Source organism: Ursus arctos, unplaced genomic scaffold, assembly GCF_023065955.2.
Source record: "Ursus arctos isolate Adak ecotype North America unplaced genomic scaffold, UrsArc2.0 scaffold_23, whole genome shotgun sequence".
Lineage (NCBI taxonomy): Eukaryota > Metazoa > Chordata > Mammalia > Carnivora > Ursidae > Ursus > Ursus arctos.
The window spans coordinates 22,561,120-22,583,409 of NW_026622908.1; the positions used below are offsets into that span (position 1 = coordinate 22,561,120).

The following is a 22,290-nucleotide window of genomic DNA, read 5'->3' on the forward strand; positions in this document are numbered from 1 at the left end:
GAGAAGATTAAATTAGATGCCAGCATTTCTGCGACATGCCTGCCACGTAACAGCAATACTGTCCTTCTTTCTTTCCCCCTTCCCTTCAGCTATTTCAGAAATAAAGGAATGCTTGTTAAAGAATTCAATTGACTGAAAGACAACATAAACTTCTGCCAGAATGAGTCTTCAGACTTCTTAGAAAACTCTGCAGATGCTCCAGTGAGATTCAGGTCCCCCGGCTCTTACGTAATACGTTACGTAAGGGTCATCTTATTCCCCCAGTGTGCCCTCTGGGATTACGATGTTCAGGCTAAGGTCAAAAGGAAATGATGTAAGCATAATCCTAGGACATTGGCATACAAAGCAAGGCCCAGTTCAAGAAGCAAACCAGCAGGATGTTACTGTGATTCTCAGATGCCACGAACAGGTAAATGTGTAAAACACAGTCTGAGTACATTTGGTTGAGAGTCTGGGAGGGACTCATGGACATATTTGTAAATGCTGTATCAGGGGGCCAAACAATCTGAATAGAGGCTGATTTTGCAATAGGGCAGGGTCCTGAAGGTCACCCGCAGGCATGCATATTAACCTCTTAATTGCTACCTTGCTGGGAGGTCCGGGCAAGGCACCAGAGAGGCAGGGGGAGGAGCCCGGGGAATTGAGACTTGGGGCAGGGGCACTTTACCTACAAGTATGAAAGTATTTCAACACCTTAACTACCGGCTGCATATCTGCCCTGGAGGCAAGGCATTTCTGAAACAGTCCTATTAGTGAAGATGTTTGAAACCATGTCAAAAACCCACCAACATACAACAATGTACAAAAAGATTCTCAACCACCTTAGAAATCAGAGCGAAGCAAATTAAAAAGCATATTTGCACATCAGATTGGCAAAACCTTCTTAAAATCAACACATCGATGGCAGGGACATGGGAAATTAAATGTGGGAGTCTATGTTGGCAAGGCCAAGATGGTAAAGCCAAGGGTCGATTTGGTAGTTTCCATCAAAATTAAAAGTCTGCAATATGCTTTGACCCAGGAAAAATAGTTTTCTTAAAATCTGTCTTAAAAAAATGTGTGTGTGCTTACATAAAGATGTATATTCTTTGCAGAATTGTTTGTAACAGTAAAAATAGAGACGTAACCTGACTTTCATCAACTAAGGGGATAGCTGACTACATTCTGGAACATTTTGATGCAATGAAAGACTATGTTCCTGTCGAAAAGAATGATGCATTTCTCTATGAACTGACACGGAAAAATGTCCAAAATATAGACATTTAAAAATTCTTCATGCACATGCCCATTTATAATGCATGGAGAGAAATTCTGGAAGGAGCAAAAAACTGCAGAGGTTACCTCTTGGAATGGGATTGGGTATTAGAGTCAGGTATATAAGGGGTCTTTCTATGTTTGTGTAGGGTTGTGTTTTTTTTTTTTGGTAGGTTTTGACTTTTAAAACAATGTTCTGTTCATGTATTGTACTGTATAATTAAAATTTCTTTTGATAAATGATGACTCAGCCACCTAAAATGTTTGGAAGAGGACAGTGTTCTGTTTTGTTTTGCTTTTTAGTGCAAGAAAACACTAACTTTTTAAAAGATGAGCCTTGGGGGGGGCGCCTGGGTGGCAGAGCGGTTAGGCGTCTGCCTTCGGCTCAGGGCGTGATCCCGGCATTATGGGATCGAGCCCCACATCGGGCTTCTCCACTATGAGCCTGCTTCTTCCTCTCCCACTCCCCCTGCTTGTGTTCCCTCTCTCGCTGGCTGTCTCTATCTCTGTCAAATAAATAAATGAAAATCTTAAAAAAAAAAAAAAAAAGATGAGACTTAGAAGCTTCCATTTACCAAAGAGGTTACCAGGAGGTAATAGCTGTGCGTGCTGGTGTACTTCCACGCTTACCTGATGTAGGCAGCAACAAAAGATAAACTGCAGAAGCGATTCTGAGCTTTATGCTCAGGAAGAAGCAAAGCAAATCACCTGTCCAGAAGAGACCAGGGTTTATTTCTCTCAGAAGGAACGTACTTCCTGGAAGACTCTGGTGCCTTTTGTTCTCTCCTTTAAAATGAGAGGAACATGCAGAATCTCTTTTCCTAGTCTTAATTCCACTTTGCCTTGATCAGAATAAAAGGCAGTTGCCTCCCATTCACATAGGAGTTCATGCATCAGACAATACTAGCCCCATGCTGGTCCTGGTCACGCAAGTTCAACCGCCGGGACATCTTCTCCAGAACGTAATAATAATGATTCTAGAGTGGGACCGCAGCTGGCAAGGGGGACTTCCACCATTGCCCTGCTCTGACATATTGCGAGGCCTCACATGAGTCCCTGAAAGCTCGCGGATGTGTCAGAAGCAGCGGCAGCCCATCTGCACATGGGGATAACTCATCATCTGTGCACGGAGGTAGTAACTACTCATAATAATGATGCTGGTGATGTCTGTGCACCAGGAGCTGACCTGTCCATTTACACACACACACACACACACACACACACACACACACACAGATCTGGTGTCTGGTGGATTCAAAGGTGTGATGAAATTAACGACAGATGTGCCAACATGGCAAAATCTCTAGAAGGCTCCTGCCGAAACATCTACTGCAGGACCCCAGCACTTATTTCACAGCACTTCAAATGTTTGGGACCCAAGGTACATGGCCAAAAAGTGACCCCACTGAGAACTCAGTCCCTTGTCTTCTATCATTTAAAAAAAAATGTTTTTTACACCTAAGACCCAAATAAAATCAATGTTATTAATTTGCTCATTTACTCATCCACTCAGTAGATATTTACCAAGCGTCTACTTTGAACTTGGCACTATTCTAGACTCAATGGATACAGCAGTGAACAGGACAGAAGCTTACATACTAAAGGCAGGAGCTAATAAACACAGAATTAACGTCATATGGCAGGACGTTCTATACAGAACAATTGATAACTAAGATAGTGATGGGATACTATTTTATATAAGGCGGTCAGGAAGGTGACATTTAATCAGTGACTTGAAGAAAGTGAGAATGACCATGTGGGAGCTTAAAGAAAAGTATTCTGAGAGAGGGAACAGCAAGTGCAAAAGCCCTGAGGCAAGAGCAAGCTGGTGAATTACTAGGAACAGCAAGAAGGATCTCCTCACCATTTGCACACAGGTAAGCGTGCGCTTGACAGAATTAAAGGATGATCCCCCTGAAAATGCATCTGCAGAAAAAATTTCCTTACAATTCAAGACCCCCGAAGCCCTTCATCTGTGGTCTCTGGTTAAGAATCTTTACTCTATTCCATCCATAGAAGATTGTTGCTTCAGACATAGCACGAGGCTCCAAAAGGCTGAATCCTGACTGCCATCCCTCATGGGGTGAAAGAGACAAAAAGGAGACCACATCCCTTCTTTAGACAATCTGCTGGTTCTGAATTTCCACAAGAATGGGAGGCCCTTCCCTCAGTTTGGGGGCCTGAGAAATTAACGTGGGGCCATGAGGAGCACACCGTGCTCACTGCCCCTCCCTCAGTACTGGTGAGGGCTGCTTGAGTCCCGAGCACCCTGCTTGGATCAGATTCCTGTGCCCCAAATTGGAAGTGACCTAGAAGCACGTTTAGCCCCCAAAGGTAGTAAGATAGTCGAACCACTCAATTTGCTTAGCAGCTCTGTTTCAGACGGAGAGCAAGTAACTGACAAATAGTTTTGGTGTGTCTTTAAACTGAGTTTTGATTGCCTCGAGAGTAAAAAAAAAAAATAAATAAATAAATAAATAAATAATAATAATAATAATAATAATAGAAGTAATTTTAAAAAACAATAAACAGGCCAACTGAAGCAGCTTGGTGAGTCCAAGCAACCACTCCATGCCACTTACCTCGCCAGAGTCTCCTGTCCCGCCCCCAACTCTTGTGTTAAGACTGTCACACCTAATAATTCTTGCAAAATACCAGGCTTCCAAGTACAGCTTGACCATAAAACACTTCATAAAACATGTGGACTTTGCTGCTGCTTTTGCAAGCGCAGCCTTGCCCTCTCTCCATTCTCCCCTTGGTGAGGCACAGCACCGTCCTGCTCCCCGAGCTTGCTGCTCAGGCCCCAGGAACCCCAGCCCCCGCCTCTACTACCGCACTGTCTGCAGATCACATCTTCTCTGGGGAGGAACCGCTGGCTGGTTTCATTCCCTGATGCTCCTGCAAGACTCGCTGGGCGCCAATCATGACACCACCCAGGAAGGTTGGAGCCTCGGCTATGAGGCTCCTGGGACCTTGAACAGGCAGGGGAGAGGGGCACGGAAGCTTACCACCCCACACCAATGTGCCAAGAAGTACATGCATGGGTCTAGGGCAAGGGGCTGGTGGGGTCAACTATGACCCCCTTACCTACCAGATTCCTTCCTTGTCTCTTAAAAAAAAGAGAGAGAGTTTTGTTGTATGTTTTTCAGATTACATAAATAACATGCACTTTATTTACAGAAAGATGTAAAAAACAAAGTGAGAATCACCAGTTAAAGCTGGAAAGTCTAAATAATAGCCAATGCTTGCAGCCAGCACTGTTTTAAAGTGCTTTGCACTCATTTAAACTCATTTACTCATTGAAACCTCATAACCACTGTATAAGGGTGACATTATTTTAAGAACCATTTTGCAGATAGAAAACTAAGGCACAGAGACATGAACTTCCCCAGGTCTCACAGTTATTAAGCTGAGGAGCTAGAATTCGAACCCTGACCCAAGTTCTTAATGCATTTTAACCATGACTACTTTCCATCTGGGGCACCTCTTTCTAGCCCAGCTCCTGCTGCCCTGGGTTCTCAGCACAGAGCAGGGAAAGTTCCCTCTCTCCGCCTCCGTGGGGTGTTCCTCCTCCTGCCAGCCCTCCAAGCCTTTGTGAGCCTCGCCGCTGAGGACTCCATATCCACCAGACTTGACACCAAACCAGACAGCTCAAGAAGCCACTTTCCAGCCCATCAGGACATGCACAGGACTAGGGGGATATAATGACTGGCACCCAGCCCTTGACCACCAGGGGTCTGGTCTATTGGCAGAATTATGACACAGAAGCAAGAGCGACTAGCAACAGCAACGTGACGAGACCGCAGTCTCCTTAGGAGAGGTTCACATCGTATGCACTGGGGATTCACAGGAAGTGCTGAGTGGCTGCTGAATGACGGAATATGTGAGCCTGTAAGAACCTGAGCCGGTGGCACAGTTCCCTTCTGGAATCCCATCAGAAAGGGATTTCCAGGTGAAATGACTGCTCAGCGGAGACTCAAAGGCTGGATGAGACCTGCCAAGGCAGAGGGGAGAGTCTCGGATGAGCGGACATGGGGGGCAGGACACCCTATGACCGGCCCCAGACAGGAGCAAGCCTGCGTGCCCTCAGCAGACAAAGCTTCCTCAGGCAAGGAAGGGAGACCACACAGGGGCTCGGAAAGACAAACAGACTCGGATCCGTAGCTCCGAGGCCAAAGGAAGGACTCCAAACGTGGCAAAAAGATGTATTTGAAGACAGAGACTTGAGACTTCACACTCCCCTTAGCTCTCCACCCAAGGGAACGGGCAAGAAGAAAGATCTTAAGGAGGATGAGAGTTGAATCTTGCCTAACAGCTACTTCTGTGGGCAAGGAGGAGGAAGAAGAATCCTCAGAAACTCAAGAGAACACGATGAGGGAGCAGGAGGGGCATGACGGGGTCCCCAGGAGCAATGCTAGGGGGCTTCCCCACAGCACTGTTACTTTCAGGCACCCCCCCCAAAGGGGTCTCGCAGTCTGCTCTGGCCGGATGCGGCCACTCAATGCACTGGCTCTCCTGAGCCCCCCTCCCTCTGTTTCAGTGGCCTATCTACGACCATAAAGACCAAGAGTGGTTCCAAGCCACTTTCATCTCATAGGCAAAGTCCAATCCACGAAGGCTGGCTGCCCCGAGCAATGGGTTAAGACGGATTCTGAAGCTGAATCCAGATTCAGAGTGAATGAGTCCTACGATTAATTAGCAATATCTACCATGGACACCAAACTGAGGAGTGGCCACATAGGCGCCCGTATTTGCCATCCCTGCTTTCAGTAATTCGCATTGACTCTATTTTGTTGCAGACTCACGTGGACCAGAGACGGCCGTATTTACTTTTGTGCCAGGCGCCATGCCAGGTGGTCACCGAGTAAACAGAGATTACGATACTCAGCAAATGTTTGTTAAGCGAATGATCAAACTCATTTGTTCCCGAGAAAAGTGACGACAAAAGAGCCAGATGCCGTGAGATTTCAGAATGCAGAAGCGGCAGGAAGGGCCTCTTTCTTTGAAGTCAGCCCTCCGTCCAGACCCTGCCCTGTGCCAAAGTCCCTGGGACAGGGCTGGGCCCCATCTGTGCCCCAGCAGGGCTCTGCAGGAGGCGTTGTTACTAACCCAGCCAATGGATTCTGGAACGTTTGCGCTGAGCCTCCCTAGGTGCAGGCCTGTGAACCCAGGCGGATGCCAAAGCATTCCTCAGGCATCTGCCTTTACAAAAAGGAGACATGGAATACAAGCACGCCTAGCTTGGCCTCTCCTGGGGCTGTGCAAAGAACCGTCTAGAATTGGGTTGGGCCAATGGACTCGCACTCTGAGGGTCTCCCCTCAAGTACTGATGTGAGCAGACCTAATATTCCTCTCGGATGTCCCTCCGCCCTCCGCAGGGTGCCCTGCATGGAGCAGATACTCAGTGGATAAGACAGGAACACTGCATTTTAAAAACTCCGGAACAGATGGGGAGGAGGGCAAACAGGTGAGAAGTTATGGTGCAAGAGGTGAGTAACACCCTAAGAGGGAATCAGAGGAGACACAATATTGCCGAAGGCACCAATATAGACACACATCCCTGCTACTGGAGCTATGAAGACAAAGAGGTTGAGGGGAAAGTTTGGGACAGAGTCACAAAGGAGAAGCACGGGTGCTGAGTCTGGAAACTGGAAGCAGACTTTTAATAGAGAGAGAGAAGGGGAGCCGATGCATCGGGCAGAAGAAACAGAGAACACGGCTCACAGGCAGGAAGGGAAAGTCAAAGTAGAGAAACAGGAGAAACATCCGTGGGAGGTGAGTCTGGGAGCTGCAGGGAGCGAGGTTAGCACCAGGCACATGAGCTGGGGGGTATGGCAGGAGCCTGGGGGGTCCAGTATGAGGCCTGAACTAAGGGACAGTCATACAGATGAAAATAAAGATTAAAAGCCAAGGCCAGGGGTGCCTGGGTAGTGCAGTCATTAGGCGTATGCCTTCGGGTCAGGGCGTGATCCCGGCGTGATCCCGGTGTTCCGGGATGGAGCCCCACATCGGGCTCCTCCACTGGGAGCGTGCTTCTTCCTCTCCCACTCCCCTGCTGTGTTCCCTCTCTCGCTGGCTGTCTCTCTGTCACATAAATAAATAAAATCTTTAAAAAAAAAAAAAAAAGCCAAGGCCAAGGGCCCCAGGGTGGCTCAGTCAGTTAAGCATCTGACTCTTGATTTCAGCTCAGGTCATGATCTCAGGGGTCCTGAGATCAGATCGAGCCCTGAGTCAGGCTCCGTGCTGTGGGTGGAGCCTGCTTAGGGGTCTCTCTCCCTCTGCCCCTCCCCCGGCTCTCTCTCACACACACACACTCTCTCTCTCTCAAAATAAAATAAAAGCCAAGGCCACATGAAAAGGGAGAATCAGGAAGGAATCAAAAGTGCTAAGGGAATCAAAGGCCCACAGGCCACCAGGAACAAGAACTAAAAGGAAAAGATGGATGAAGCAGCAATTTTCCATGAGTCCTTAGAAACGTAGGTTCTCCAGATCACCACACCTTGTCTGGCAAATGCCCAGAGCCTGGAAATCAAGTATTCAGGTGGCTCTTTCTTGTGAAGCCTGTGGAGTGGCCCTCTTCATGTCAGGTCCTCTTCCTCCCAACCCTTCGTGGGAAAATAAAGAGGCGCAAGGCTCTTCCCTCCTAGACTTCCAGCACCCTTCACTCCAGACAGCCACCCAGGGACTGGGGAAGCCGACGTGCCCCACCGCAAGGAAAGTTGCTAATGCACTTATTCCTCGTAGGACATCTGCTTTTTAAAGGAGGCCTGACCCAGATGCTTAGATTTCCAGTATATTCATCCACAATTTCCTATCCGCTGCCTGCCTGGGAGGGGACAGAGGGGGTAACATACAGTCCTTGGGCTCAGGGGCTCGCAGCTGAAAAGTCCATTCTAGTCTGTTGTACACATTACCTTTTCCAGCAGGGGGCAGAAATCCAATATAGTTAGAGATTCACACACCTGGGGTGGTCATGAACATGGGCTTTAGAGGCAGAGAGACCTGGGTTCAAATCCCAGCTCCGCCACTTACCAGCTAAGAAACCTCGGGTGAGTTTCCTAATGTCTGAGCCTCAGTTTCTCTCCTCTGGGAGATGAAACCCTGAATGGGATCAGTATGGTGACGGGCTCCGCACAGCGCCGGGTACAAGGTATAGATAGGCTCAACAGCTATCTGCCAAGACGTTCCAGGAAATACTAGAGGCTCACTACTGGTTGTTAGGAAATGCATGCTGATTCAGATGATAAGAGCACATCTCCCAGAGACTGAGCAGGGCTTTAACTCCCCTGAGCTCCTCTTGTTTCAGTTCCTTATTTGTAGATGAAACCCCCAAGAGAGACTCTCTTCTTCTAGCTTGCTCTTATCTTGCAGGATGTGGGGGGTGGAAGGTAGTACTGACTTTCCTTGAGCATGCAGTGAGTGGAGCATGGTGCCAGGCCCAGCACAGACTCCACCTCCTCTGATCCTCACAGCCCCAAAGGTACAGATGTTCATCCCACATGGAGAGAGAAAGCAAAGAATGAAAGTCACCCAAGCTCCTAGAGGGAATGCAGGGCTGGCTCTCCAACAAATCACCTCAGCTGCTTCCCAGCCCCCAACCCGAGCCAGGCCTCCACCCCAGGCACCTGGAGATCCTTCCAAAAACGCACACCAAGATAAGATTTTATCCCAGCTCTTTGATTTAGTACTCTAAAAAGCTTGGTTGAGGCAGCAAACCTTTTGACGATTTATTCCAATACTCTTAGCTGCCCTGTCAAGCCTGATTGGGGCTGGAGTCTCTCTCTGGTCTGGATCCAGACCTTGGGGTGAGCGACCTCCTACCAGGCGTTAGAGGCCACCTCCAACTCATGGCCTGGAAACTGTAATGGAAAGAGCTTCAAGATGCCATTCTTTTGACCATCCTAGGTCTGGAACCTACCACCTCTCTGGGAAACCATACTGAAGCCTGCCAACATTTCTATTTCCTTTTAGAGATCTATTCCCACCACGTGAACCCATCTGCCCATGACCCTCGTGCGACGGAATGAGTGGATCCCGTCCTCATTTGAGAAATTCATCATAATAGCATACTAATGATCGCTACCACTTATGGAGTACCTGACTCCGAGTCACGCGCTAGCTTTCAGGAACCCAGTGAAGTAGATGTCAGCATTAGTTCCACTTTATAGATGGGAAAACTGAGGTTTAGAGGGGAGGGGAGGCTAATCAAAGTCAGGCAACCGGTTAGTGGCAGAGATAGAATGCAAACCAGAAACGCTTTGCTCAGGAGGCCAGGCTCTACTCACTGCATGAGGCTTTCCCGGGGAAGGTGGGCCAACTTCACACTCCCTCTCCACCTGCCTGAGCGACAGGCACATCTCCAGTCTCACAGATGGCACACTGGTTCCTGCTGCGACTGGGAAGTCTGTCTGCAGAACGCTCCAGACCAGCACATTTTCCTACCAGTACGGACACGTGGGCCAGCCATTCCACCCGCTCAGCCTGGCCACGAGGTGAGTAAGCTAAAAACCGTCTGGTCTGCAAGTAACACTAAGTGACCTCATGAGATACAAGATCACTGTGAGTACCCTGTGTGTACATTTAAAAACCAAAACAGAAACTTTATGAACATTGCCCAATTTTAGAAAAATTGTGCATTGCCACAAGATGCAAAAAAAAAAGGGGGGGGGAAGAAGAGGGCACAAAAGGACCCCAGGGGCTGTTTGTCATGGGGTAGAATGATGGGTGGTTTTTATCTCCTTATGGATTCTTTCCTTTATGTTCAAACTTTCTACAACAAACATGAATTAATCTTTATAATAAGAATCGAAACAGTTACAAAAATAAGCTGATGGACCCTCCCCCCCCAAAAAAAGTCTACATGAGTCAGAGTAAAGACAAAGAACGACTCCTCTGTAAGTCACGTCATTGGCATAGATTCCCTCACCTTGCAGCTCACACATCGTGCCCTGGTTATGAATTTACAGCTCCGTCTAGCACGACTCAGATTTCATGCCTGCCTCTGATGCTGCGAGGAGAATGTCAGCGTGGGGAGTAAATTACCTTAACCCGTCCATGGCGCCCTTCCAGTCCGAGCGTGGCCTTCTGCAGAGGGAAGCTTTAATCACCGAGAGCTCTGTGACGCAGTCAGCCTATTTTTGGCCGGCAGGCGGGACAGGTTAGCTCTTTATCCACTGCTGCCTTGGCTGAGCCTCAGAGGTCACAGAGAGGAGGCATTTTCATCCTGTCCTGGTGCCAAGCCTGTCTTTCTAGAAGCCACTCCAGTCCTGTCTCCTGAGGGACCTGCTGGGCTCCAGCTCATTTCTCCAAAGGACTCTGGCACCGTCTCTCCTCCTAGTATTGTCCCCCTGGAGCCCTCCCCGCCCCCCCGCCACTAGGGCTACGAAATGTCTCGGCATGTGCAGGACTGGGCAGAGGGAGCGAGCTGCCCTTTTTGTGTAATGCACCTTAATGGACACGTTTCACTGCACGGATTAGGTGAGATGGTTGGGGGTGAGCTAATGCGGGGGATAAACTGCACGGCAGAAGAAATACATAGGAATTTGGGAGGGGGGATAGAGGAAGAGAGGGAGGGGCTTGAGCAAGGAGCAAGAGGTCCTATCAGTACAGACGGGAGTCCGTGGACTGAAATGATGGCCAATGAAGACTATCGCAGCTGGGAGGAGTGGCCAAGGGAACTTAACAACACTAACAGCAATAATAAGAAGGTTGATAGTAATGACAGCTCACATTCACAAAGCCCTTACTCCCGGCATCCTTCCGAGGACCGTCCTCTAGACCCTCAACGATCCTGTCAGGTAGCTACTAGTCTTATCCCCATTCGACAGAGGAAGAAACTGAGGCACCAAAAGTGAAGCTGTCTGTCTGAAGTGACACAGTAAGTGGCAGAGCCGGGCTTTGAAAATCTCCACCCGACTGCACAAACTTTGTTCTTAATCGCTTGACTGTGCTGTCTTTCCCTAAGAATAGCAATGCCCAACGTTCCATCCTATTCCACTGGCTGCTTTGTCCTGCCGGGCGAGCCACCCCTCTTCCTTCGCTGCTGGAACCTTCGGCAACGTGCACCACGTCTGCAGCATCTGCAGCCTTGGGGCTGGGGACCTTGGGGAAGGGGGGATCAAAACAGCTCCCCGGGAGCACGGGGGCCAGGGGCTGGTGGAAAGCAGAGTGAACAGAAGGCGAGTCTGTGGAGAGCAAGAAGGCAGCAGAGGCGGGCCTCTGCGTGGGGAGTACCTTGGAGAGATGCCCGCTGCCAGGGTCCCTGGGAAGGGAAAGAGATGCTCTCTGAATATGAGACAGGGCTTCACGGTGGTTTCACTTAAATCACGAAGGACGACAGGAGCCAAGCAGCTAAGCTGGAGGATTTGTGAAATTTCCAGACTGACTTGAATTTAGGTACTTTATTTCCTTGGTTCTAAAATATGCCTTTTATTTTTTTTTAACATTTTAAAATTTCTGTAATTGGGATGCATGGAGTTTCTTTTTTCACTTTAAAAACGATTATTAAATTGTTTGGGCAGCTTGCAACCAAGGCTCATTAAAGACAGAGGAAAATCAGCTAAGAACCTTAGAAGCAGATGCAGCCGCAACACACCTTGTGTTCACTCATCTCTTTACTACGGAGGCTTGTACGCCTCTAGCCATGTGTACAAATGCACAGAAGCCAGGCCACACACACACACACACACCCCAGCCTCACTACCATCTCCTGCTTGTCCTGATCTCAGCTCAACATGGCTTCCTCCAGGAAGCCTCCCTGACCTAACAGACCAAGTCTAATTGTTCTAATCCATCTGTGCAATGAATTAATGTCCACTGTCCCCCACTAGACTGCACCCCCAAAGGGGGCAATATTGGGCTTTTTTCCCCCCTTCACCATAAAAATCACCAGTTAGGAGCACAATAAGAATTTCGATAGTTTTGTGTTTCATGGGTAAATGTGAGCTTGAACATAAAGCCAGAAGAAAAATGACTGATTCCCATCTCGGAGGATACAAAGTTCCTTTCAATAATCCTTGGTAAATACCACTACCGTCATGAGTGGGCATGGGAGGCTATATTAATTTGGATTTAGTCATTCCGGAAATCGGTAACAAATATTTTAAACCTTTATATTTACAGAACTGGTCAGCCCATCTTGGGAATATGGTGCATGGAGCAAGCTCCAAGAAAAATAAATTCAATTCAGACAGAGATGGTCATTTGCAGCACTACTGTAAAACACAGACGGTGGAAACAACCCAGTTCAATCATCGCAAAAGGTTAAGCAAATGATGCCACTGCGGTGGAAAGGAGAACAGAGATATTAAAAGACGTAATTTCTTATCCATATTCCCATGTGCAACCGAGCGCATAGCCACGAAGCTGGGCATAAAGCAGGTCCCGCAGTTTAGAACAAGAATTCATAGGAAAATAATTTAAGTTCCTTTTTCCTTAACAAAGGAAGGGTTGGCAGCCTCAAAAGCAGTTATAAGGAATAAAGGTATGTAGTGTGATCTCAGATACATACGGTCATATATTATGATCACAAGGTGACGCATTTTAATAGCTGACAACCTCTGGTTCACAGAATGACAGGTGATTTTTTCCCCTTTATACCTTTAAATATTTTAGCAATTCTCTGCAATGAACATAGAGAACTTTGATAATCCCAGTATCAACAGCCTTTTTAAAAAAAACTATAAACAAATGAACGTTGAGGAATTAGTTTCAAACGGTGAGGAGACATGGGCCAAAACGTGAACAGAATAAGTCATGTATATTATTGTAAGAAAGGAAAACCATGGGGTTTTGCCCAGCTTTGTATCAGCCATAGTGCCGAGCTCACGCAGAGAGCCCTTCCTCAAAATTCAACTCTCCCACACTCGAGCTAGTCTTTCTGATTTTCTGAGTTCTTGCTATCAGCAGCTTCTACTTCATTTGACTTTTTACTCTTTTTTGAATCATCTTTTGGGGCTTCTGAAAACAGAAGTCAACATTTAAAAGGTTAGAGTATTTGAATATTGTCTCAATTCTGATAAACCCTAAACCCGTTCCCAAAATCTAGTGAGCATTCAATAGATAAGAATGACTATCAGCCATTTTCTTTCCAATTCTGGGGGAAAACATGAGTAATTTGAAGGGGAGAAACACCAAGAGGAGCTGGTGGTCTTTGTAACACCTACACTTTGTGCTGCAAGAAGGAGAGACACCAGGATCGCAGGGCAGAATGTTGAACCAAACACCTTATGTATTCAGCCATCAGAAAATACCTTCCCGCCATGTAAACCAAGCCTGCTGGCTTTCCCACCACGCCATGTACAGGCCACAGTGCACCACCGCGTGTACTTCTGCTTTCGAATATTTGGACCCAAGAGCTTTTGCAGCAGGGTTCACCAGCTGACAATACAATCCTAGCGAAGTTGTTCACATTATTCCACACTTGCAAATGGAAACACAGCTTCACAGAGCAGAGAAATGGCAGAGCTGGGTTTCATGGATTTTTATCTGGGCCAGTGTCTTCAGCGTAGTTGCTGAATACAGGAACATTAGAACCTCTAGAAAGAGTCTGGGGTTAAATGCAGAAGACATACTCATTAAGGACAAGGTCTCCTGCTTCTGGGTGCTGGAATTCTTCAAGATGCAATCACAGATGATGATTTGGGTAAAAGACACACTTTTCCAACACATGACTAACCATCCCATCGATGTGTTATTTAAACAAGCATTTCAAGGGGGGAAATTCTATATGGGAAGATACAAATAGCCTGTATTCACTCCTTGACTCATTCAATACATATCCAGCGAGAAGCATGCCAGTGCCTGGTTCATTATTGGGCATGGGCGTGCAAGGACCTGTGCATTTTATTCACCATCCTGAGTCCTTTCAGAGCCAATTGTTTTTCTGATCAATCGATTACGCTTCCCAATTTTTCCTCCCTTCTCCGAAACTACATTTCTAGAGAGAAACTTGTTCACGAGAGGAAGCTCACGTTACTTCAGCCCGTGGGAAAAGCAAGTGTCCTTGCCAAATATCATACCAAAGGAGGCTCTAATGAGTGTTTTATAATAACCCGTTGTTCCACCTTTCCATTTCTCCTTTTTCTCCAGGAATATAGTGATTCCGTCCTTCTCATCGCCCCTCCCTGCCCACCCCCACCCTACCCAAGAATTCTGACCTGACCATCCTCTCCCCTCCAGGAACGCACTGGCCACCCAGCACCGCAGCGAGCTCTGTCTTCCATCCCGGTCCTGCTGTACCTCAGAGGAAAATCTGTCAGGTGCTTTAAAGTTTACCTAGCCAGCGTTCTGATGTCAAAGAAGTAACACACTGTCCTACTGACTGTTGTCGACTGGCTGGAAAGCTCAAGGTCGCTAAGTGTTTGTTTGAGCGTTGTGTAATTCTGGGAGTCAAAGACCTCATCAGGATCATCTTGGCTCTTGGATGTCCCTTTCCTCTCCTTAAGCAAGAACTACAGCTGTTTCCACGTCTGGGAGTCAAAGACCTCATCAGGATCATCTTGGCTCTTGAATGTCCCTTTCCTCTCCTTAAACAAGAACTACAGCTGTTTCCACGTGGCTCTCCCAACAGATCACCCACAGGGCCCTGAGCCAGTCGCTTAGTTACCCAACAATCCTCTCTCAGCCCTCACCCCCTCTCCTCCCTCCTCCAGCCTCGCAGCCCCCTGTGCTCATTAACCACTTCATCCCTGGCAGTCTTGCTCCCAGATGCTTAACCCAGACCCATCAAAGTACTGTGTCTTTAACTTCTAATTGCCCATATAAATGAAAGAAACCCACTCCTTAGAAGGTCCAGAGATGTTCCAGCCTTCCGATCCTTTCTCTATGCTTAAATTCTAATGTTCTACAGCTTAATGTATTCATGGGTTTTGTTGAGGGACCTCTGTTTTATTTTCTAATTAAATGTAAAATGAAAGGTCAACTTATAGTTTTGAGATAGATTTGAACACCAGTCCCCAAGTCACCTTCAATGGCATCCATGGACAAGGGCGCCATTGCTCAGAATGTGTCCCTTGGGACACTAGTCCCCCCAGATGTCCCTGCATATAAAGGTTAAGGGGCCAAATAAGATGGGCAAGAGCCGCTCACCCTTGAAGACTCACAAAGTGTATTACTGTAGGAAGGCTTTGAGAAGTTCAGTGGGAAAGAAATGCCTTCAACCAAGCCATACCCAAAGTTACTGGAACCCGGAACATGTCTTACTTTTTGTGTGCTTTATTTTTCTTGTATAAAAACTAAAGACATATTATAGATTTACTGATCCAAGGAACACCCTCTGGGAAGCAATAATCTGCCATATAAATACCGAGAGGGCCCGGAACCTGTGCTACACAGTTGTACTTATTTGTGTGACGCGGAGAAACAATTAAAGGCTTTCAAAAGATCTCGTGGGATGCGGGAAGCCTTGACTTAATAGCCTGACTGCAGCTGAGAATAGAGAATGCAGCTTCATTTCTCAACTGGGGTGGAAGGCAGTGGGGAAGGGGCCAGGGGGCCATCTGGACCGTCCATCACCCCAGACAATAGATGTCCAGTGGTTTTGCAGGTAACCGCACCAAGAGCCCCCTCCAACAAGGCCTTCGCAGGAGCCCTGCATCCTGAAGTTTTGATCCATTAGACGACACACCCCTCGCCCTATCTGTGGCTCTTTCACAAGCTGTTTCTGGCCCTACTCTGGGCCATTTCAATGCCAATCTGAAATTTTCACAAGCACTACCACATCTAGAAAGGGGCCATCGTTTTATCTGGTTCCCAACTGCAGCCATAGATAAGTAAGCAGCAGGCGGGGGGTATCTTTTGAATGACCTGAGATTTCAATTCCATTTCCACTGCTCATGAGCTGTGTGGTGCTGGGCAGATTACTTAACAACTCTGAGCCTCAAATATGTCATCCATAAAGAGGGATAATAATAGTAATAATATCCTATGGGATTCTTGTGAAAATTAAATCAGTCAACATCCATGTAACAGATAGCATGCCCCACACGGTAACTATTATCATTTATTATCATCATTATTGATTCGTCCCACAAAGATTTCTTTTTTCTCTCTTTTCTTTAAGTCGGCTCCACCCAGCATGGAGCCCAACATGGGGCTTGAGATCAAGACCTGAGCCAAGATCAAGAGTCAGCCATTCAACCAACTGAGCCGCCCAGGCGCCCCGTCCCACAGATATTTCTTAGGCAAAACTGTCATTGCCTTGATGAGCCTTTACTGTCCTCTGAGCAGCTTTGCTAGTGACAGTCGTCAGCGGAATCCATGGCACCCACAGCAAGATCTCAGCTGTCCTCCGCAGCTGGACGACCATGGTGAAGTCCTTCTAGTTGCCACAGCTACGTCCTCTCTTGGTGACATTTATCACCGCGGGATATGAATAGCAGCCAACCTCCACGGAGGGCTCATTGTGTGCCGGGCCCGTTCGGAGGGCGTTATGTGTGTTTGGCTTGTTTAACTCCTTCAACAGCTCCCCAGGGGAGGTGCTACCATGACTCCCATCTCTAGACCAGGAGAAGGCACTGAGCGGCTGGGTAACTCGCCCAAGTTCACACAGAAGGTCAGTGGCAGAGCTGGGATCCACACCCCGAGACTGTGCCCGTGACCACCGCACCACCCTGCCTCTCCCTGGAGCTTACTCCCTCTGTAGAGATGGTATGCCATGAGGCACGAATATGCGAGAAGGGATGAGAAGCGGAGGAGGCGGGGGTGGGTGTGGGTGAGGCATGGGGGGTACAACCGTCTTTGGGGTGTCATGACGAGCAAACCACCCGTGACTCGATTAGCCTGGAGCAGCAGGCGCAGCGCTTACGTTCTGCCTCAGAATGTTCTGAGGCTGCTGCAGCCCCGTGGGGGTCTGAGGGGGAGGCAGGCAGCGGGCTGCTCCCTGGCAGCGAGGAAGGGGGCCCAGCCAGAGCCTGGGACACACTCATGAGAGCGAAGCTGCTACAGAGGCCTCTTTTTCTGGGCTGCCAAGAGTTTTTGTTATTCGTAAAACAGGGGCTCATCAGAGAGTTTCAGAGAGATTCAGGATCCAGAGCCAGAGGGTGCGTTAGGATCCCTGCAGGCAGTGGGACCCCGACGCCAGGCCCCACAGGGGCAGCCCCCACAGATCCGGCCCCACCTCAATGTGACCAACAGGAGAACTGGCGGTCAGGGCACACCACCAGCCTGTGCTGCAGGCCGAGTGCTTCCAGCAACGCTCTGCGGAGCTATTCTCCCCACCGTACAGAGGGGGCCTCAAGAGGGGAGCACGAGGCCCCAGGACACGGGATCGGCCAGGCCTGGAACCAGGGCCCCAGCCGAAAAGGAGAGACACCCCAGACATCGCCTCTGCACTCAACAGGTGCTTTCACCAATAGGAGCAACCACACCTTTCATTCCCTGACTCCGTGGGAGCCCCTAGGGCGGGACCAGGATGCAGAGTTGTGCCCTCCTGGAGTTCTAGAGGCCCCTTCTGCAAAGAGACGCCATCAGGGCCCAGAGCTCAGCCAGCACCGAGCACAGGCGGAGGGAGCCCAGCCCTCCGGCTCCGGGGCCCCCAGGCCCTGCGCTGTTCGCCCTCGCTGCCGCTCTGCCTGCGGAGGCTGGATTGAAAAGCAGCCTGGGCACAGATTCTGCTCCTCCAACACCAAGAACACCATATGTGTCCCCGACACAAAGGGAGAGGAGACAAACCCCCCGCTGTCCTGAAGCTGGTGGCCAGGGGGCTGGCAAACAGCCTCTCACTCGCCCAGGGGTGGGCCATGGGTGGGGCCATGGAGGGAGCTGAGCAGCTCAAAGTTCCCCTTTGTGTTGCTCTCACAGACATTTCTGGAAGGGGCCAATTGGGGGTGATTCATCATTTACCCAAGTAAAACTCGCACTGAGAAGCCAGCTCAGATACCATGGTTAAAAATAAATCTCTGCTCACCATCTTCTTATTAATATTCTGTAAGCGTGTTAAGGACCTTGGGCCAAGAGGGAGAAAAGTTCATGTACCCGGGAATGGCTACACTGGCTCTGATAATCGGGTAAAAGTAACTCCATAGCTAAGGCCTTGATTTCTTTTCAAAAAGGTACGTTACGGGGAAACACCAGCTACTAAATACCCAGCAAGGCAATTACTTGCTCAGACAGTCTGCTGGAATTTGAGTACCACTCACGAACTATACTTATTTCTCTGTGCCTCAGTCTCTCCATATGTAAAATGGAGATAATCACAGTAACTGTTGTTCTCATCGATTAATATATACAGACCCCCAAGCCGGATGGTGCCTGGAGCATAACGTGCAGTCTAGACAAGTGAGCCATCCTGCAAATTCCATCTGTTTTATAATATTTGTGGTAAGGACTGTCATTTATGCTTATTGTGTGCCAGGTGCAGGCAGGGCTGAGAGCTTGTCAGCAGAGCACGGTTGAGTCCTCCAGACAATCCCATGAGGTGAGGATTATACCCATTTCACAGGTGGGAAAATGAGAAATGGAGTCAGAGACGTCCCCAGCCAGTGGATGGCACAGCAGGACTGAGACCAGTTTCATCAGAACTCACGAGCAAGGCCGTGTAATTTCATAGTCTGGTTAGTGCTAGACTGTGAGGCTGGCAAGAGAGAGAACGTGCTGGTCCCCACATAACTGGGCAGAAGCTGAGGCAGAGAAGTAAAGAAAGTGTGTCCAGTTTCTTTGCACGCTACTGCACTGCGAACAGCACAGCCAATGAGACAGGAAATGAAACCGACCGAGACTAGAAATACCTGGCCACCTTCTCTCTTGACAAAGAATATAAAGCAAAGGCATTTCTGGTCCCTCAAAGGGGGAGCTGTATCCGTGCCATTTGGGCATCTCTGCGAAGAGCCCCCAAAGCCCTTGGCATTGCTCCTTGCACTCGACTGAGTGCATGGTAAAGCTGGTTTAACTACAGTCCTGCAGTCTGGTCCTTATGAGTGTGAGAAGACCCCGCAGTCAGCATTTCCCAGCAGCTGTTACAGCCTCCCCCAGTCACTACAATCATCAAAGACTGTATTGAACTTCTGCATGTAGGGATCACTCATCCGGAAAACCCTTCATCCTTCAAAAACCTTGCTTAGGGGCACCTGGGCGGCTCAGTCCGTTGAGCATCCGACTCTTGATTTCAGCTCGGGTCATGATCTCACAGCTGTGAAATCCAGCCCCACATCGTGCTCCACACTCAGCACGGAGTCCTCTTGTCCCTCCCCCTCTGCTCCTCCCCACGGCACTCTTTCTCTCCTTCAAATAAATAAAATCTTAGGGAGGGAAAAAAAAAACAACACCTTGCTTAGCTATCTCTGACTCTCTACAGCCTCCCCTGACCATCCCCTCCCCTCAACAGAACAGACGCTTCCCACTCCTGAACTATTTCTGTTTTCTTTGTATATTTCAAACTGTTGCAACACAGGGTCCTCCATCAGGCCAGGAGCGACTCCAGCCAGACACTGACAATTTATTTCAGTTCTTTGGGAATTAGCAGGGCGTGTATGGTCTACATCAGTGCTTCTCCACAGGGGCAATTTTGCTCCCTAGGGGACATCTGGCAATGTCTGGAGACATTTTGGGTTGTCACAACTAGATGGGGGAGATGCTACCAGAATCTCGTGGGCACAGGCCACAATGCCACTAAATGTCCTAGAGTGCACAGGGACAGCCCCACGGCAAAGGGTTATCCAGCCCAAGATGTCAGTGGTGCTGAGGTCAGGCTGCTGGTCTACCCGGTAGCTCCCAGTTAGGCCTCACCCACACTGCTGACTAGAGAGATGACTGCACTTCCTACACAGGCCTCAGGACCTGCAGCTACTTGTGCTTTGGTCCCCAGATATTTACGGCACCTCTCTGAGAAGATTCTACTTCCCTCATCCCTAAAGACATGCTTTGCCTTGCAGCTCCCTTTGGCCAACGGCATGACAGCTTGTGGCAGATGATGCTCCCGGGGAGGGGGGACACCCACCTCTCTCCCTCCAGCACCTCCCACCTGCCAGCCGCTGTGTCTCCCTGCCTGCTTTCTCTGAAGCTAGCAGGCTCCTCTGCCCCCACACAGGCCAGAAGTGCTGGGGAATTAAAACCCCCAGGAGCAGCCCTCAGGCAATGACGGGCAGGTCTGGATGTGTAAATATACCAGCTCCCTTGTTCCTCAAGAGGACAGCTTTGAGCATGTGATGTGTCCCGTCTCTGTGAATTTCCCCATGAGATTAAACAAGAGTTGCCCACACGGGTAGCAGCGGTCTTGATAACCCACCTTCTCCTGGCTGCCTTCCACTTCCCCACTTATCTACCAGTGTTTACTGCACCTCCCAAATAGAAGATCTAGAATCTTCTCCTAGAAACCCAAACCAACACAGAAGAGAAGTAACACGTGATCCCTCCCAGAAGCAGCATCAAGAGAACCTTCACATAGTTCTATCACTGCTCTTCTCCCCTCTCTGCTACAATAGAGGCATGACCCAGGTGGGGGCTGCCTCTTCTGCCAGGGTCCCACATGGAGGATACAGGGAGGACACCTGCAACAGTTGTCCTGCACCCAAATAAAGAAGCAAGAGGCAGACTTTGTGGTTGTAAGTCACAGAGATTTGGGGCTTGTTGCTTCAGAAGCATCACCTGGTGAGAGCTGACTGATACAGGGCTTGTCACTCCCACGGGACCCTTCTGACTGACTCTATCACGGGAGACCTGGGCTACACACCTTCCAAATGATACTCATCTGAGGACAAAATCTTACAGCATGGCCTTGTCTCCTTGAACTTGGAGGTGATTATTTACTTCCTTCTCTTTCTCTGTAACTCATGGTACCTTGTGCAGGGCCAAGAATTGGTGAGTACCTAGAGACTGGTAGACTGGACCCAGAGCTGTCTGGGTTTTACCACAGACCCGTTCAGGCCGGGAGCTATGCGGGGAAAAGGGTCTGAAGATGAGGATCCTGGCCTGGAGGCGGATGAAAACGCTAGTCCCATGGTGGCCGGGTGACCTCAGGGAAATCCCTTCCCCCCATCTGGAGCCGCCCGTGTTTAATGCAAGATCCGACCCTGAGAACCGCGCCCCATTCCCGGCACTCGGCTCTGTGATTGACTGAGGACCACAGCCAACTTCATTTTCTCCACCCCCTACTGGATCCATCAGCCTTGAGAACAAGCGAAGTCCAGACCCAAACTCTCAAGGGAAAGACTGTCTCATCCACTTCACAAATGGCTCATTTCTTTTCTCCTAGTCACCTATCAGAAGCGAGAGTTGCATTCCCCCTCCCCTCTGTCCTTGACATTTATTGAGTGCGTACCACGTGCTACCACGCATCAGGCTGAACACGACTCACGGTCTGCTGCAGCATTTCTCACGCTCGGGTCACTCACAGAGGCCACACAGAGGCTATTTTTGCCATATCTGAATACCATCTCTGCTATCTGTCACTTAATAGTGTTTAACACTGACCGACCCTTTGTCCTTAAACACATGCATCCTGCGAGGAATTTTTACATTACTTCTATCCATGGAAAACCAGGAGCATTGATGAGTAGAAGGGGGCTATGAAAATGCACATGACCACAAACATTTTTACTGACTTCGAACTAGGTGCTGCTTGCCGAGTCTTCTGCCGCCCACCCTCCTTCTGTTTGAAAGGGAAGCTAAGGTGTGCCTGGGTGGCTCAGTCGGTTAAGCGTCCGACTCAGGAGCCCTGGGTGGCTCAGTTGGTTAAGCATCTGCCTTCAGCTCAGGTCATGATCCCAGGGTCCTGGAATCGAGCCCCACATCTGGCTCCCTGCTCAGCAGGGAATCTGTTTCTCCCTCTCCCTTTCCTCCTCCCCTGCTTGTGATCTCTTTCTCTCTCTCAAATAAATAAATAAAATCTTAAAAAAAAATAAAAGTGCCCGACTCTCCATCTCAGCTCAGGTCTTGATCTCAGGGCCATGGGTTCAAGCCCCACACTGGGCTCCATGCTGGGCGTGGAACCCACTTAAAAAAAAAAAATTAGAAGGGAAGTTGAAAGGTATCGGGGCAGCACTAAAACACAGCAGCACCCGCTTTAACCTCATCATAATCAAAAAAGATTGAGGGGCGCCT

General features: G+C 48.9%; 1 protein-coding gene across 5 annotated transcripts in view; it reads right to left on the reverse strand.

Moving 5' to 3' along the window:
• The window catches only part of SLC1A2 (solute carrier family 1 member 2), a 95,356-nt gene extending 80,769 nt beyond the window's left edge, over nt 1-14,587 (reverse strand). For 2 of the 5 annotated variants that reach the window (XM_048217700.2, XM_044389020.3), the window contains exon 1: nt 14,412-14,587. In XM_048217700.2, the coding sequence (XP_048073657.1) occupies nt 14,412-14,419 (8 nt within the window). In that variant the 5' untranslated portion in view covers nt 14,420-14,587. Of the gene's footprint in view, nt 1-10,296; nt 10,603-14,411 lie in introns of those variants that run through there. The other 3 variants (XM_048217698.2, XM_044389022.3, XM_026512115.4) reach the window with 3 other exon arrangements.
• Nucleotides 14,588-22,290: the final 7,703 nt, after the last annotated feature.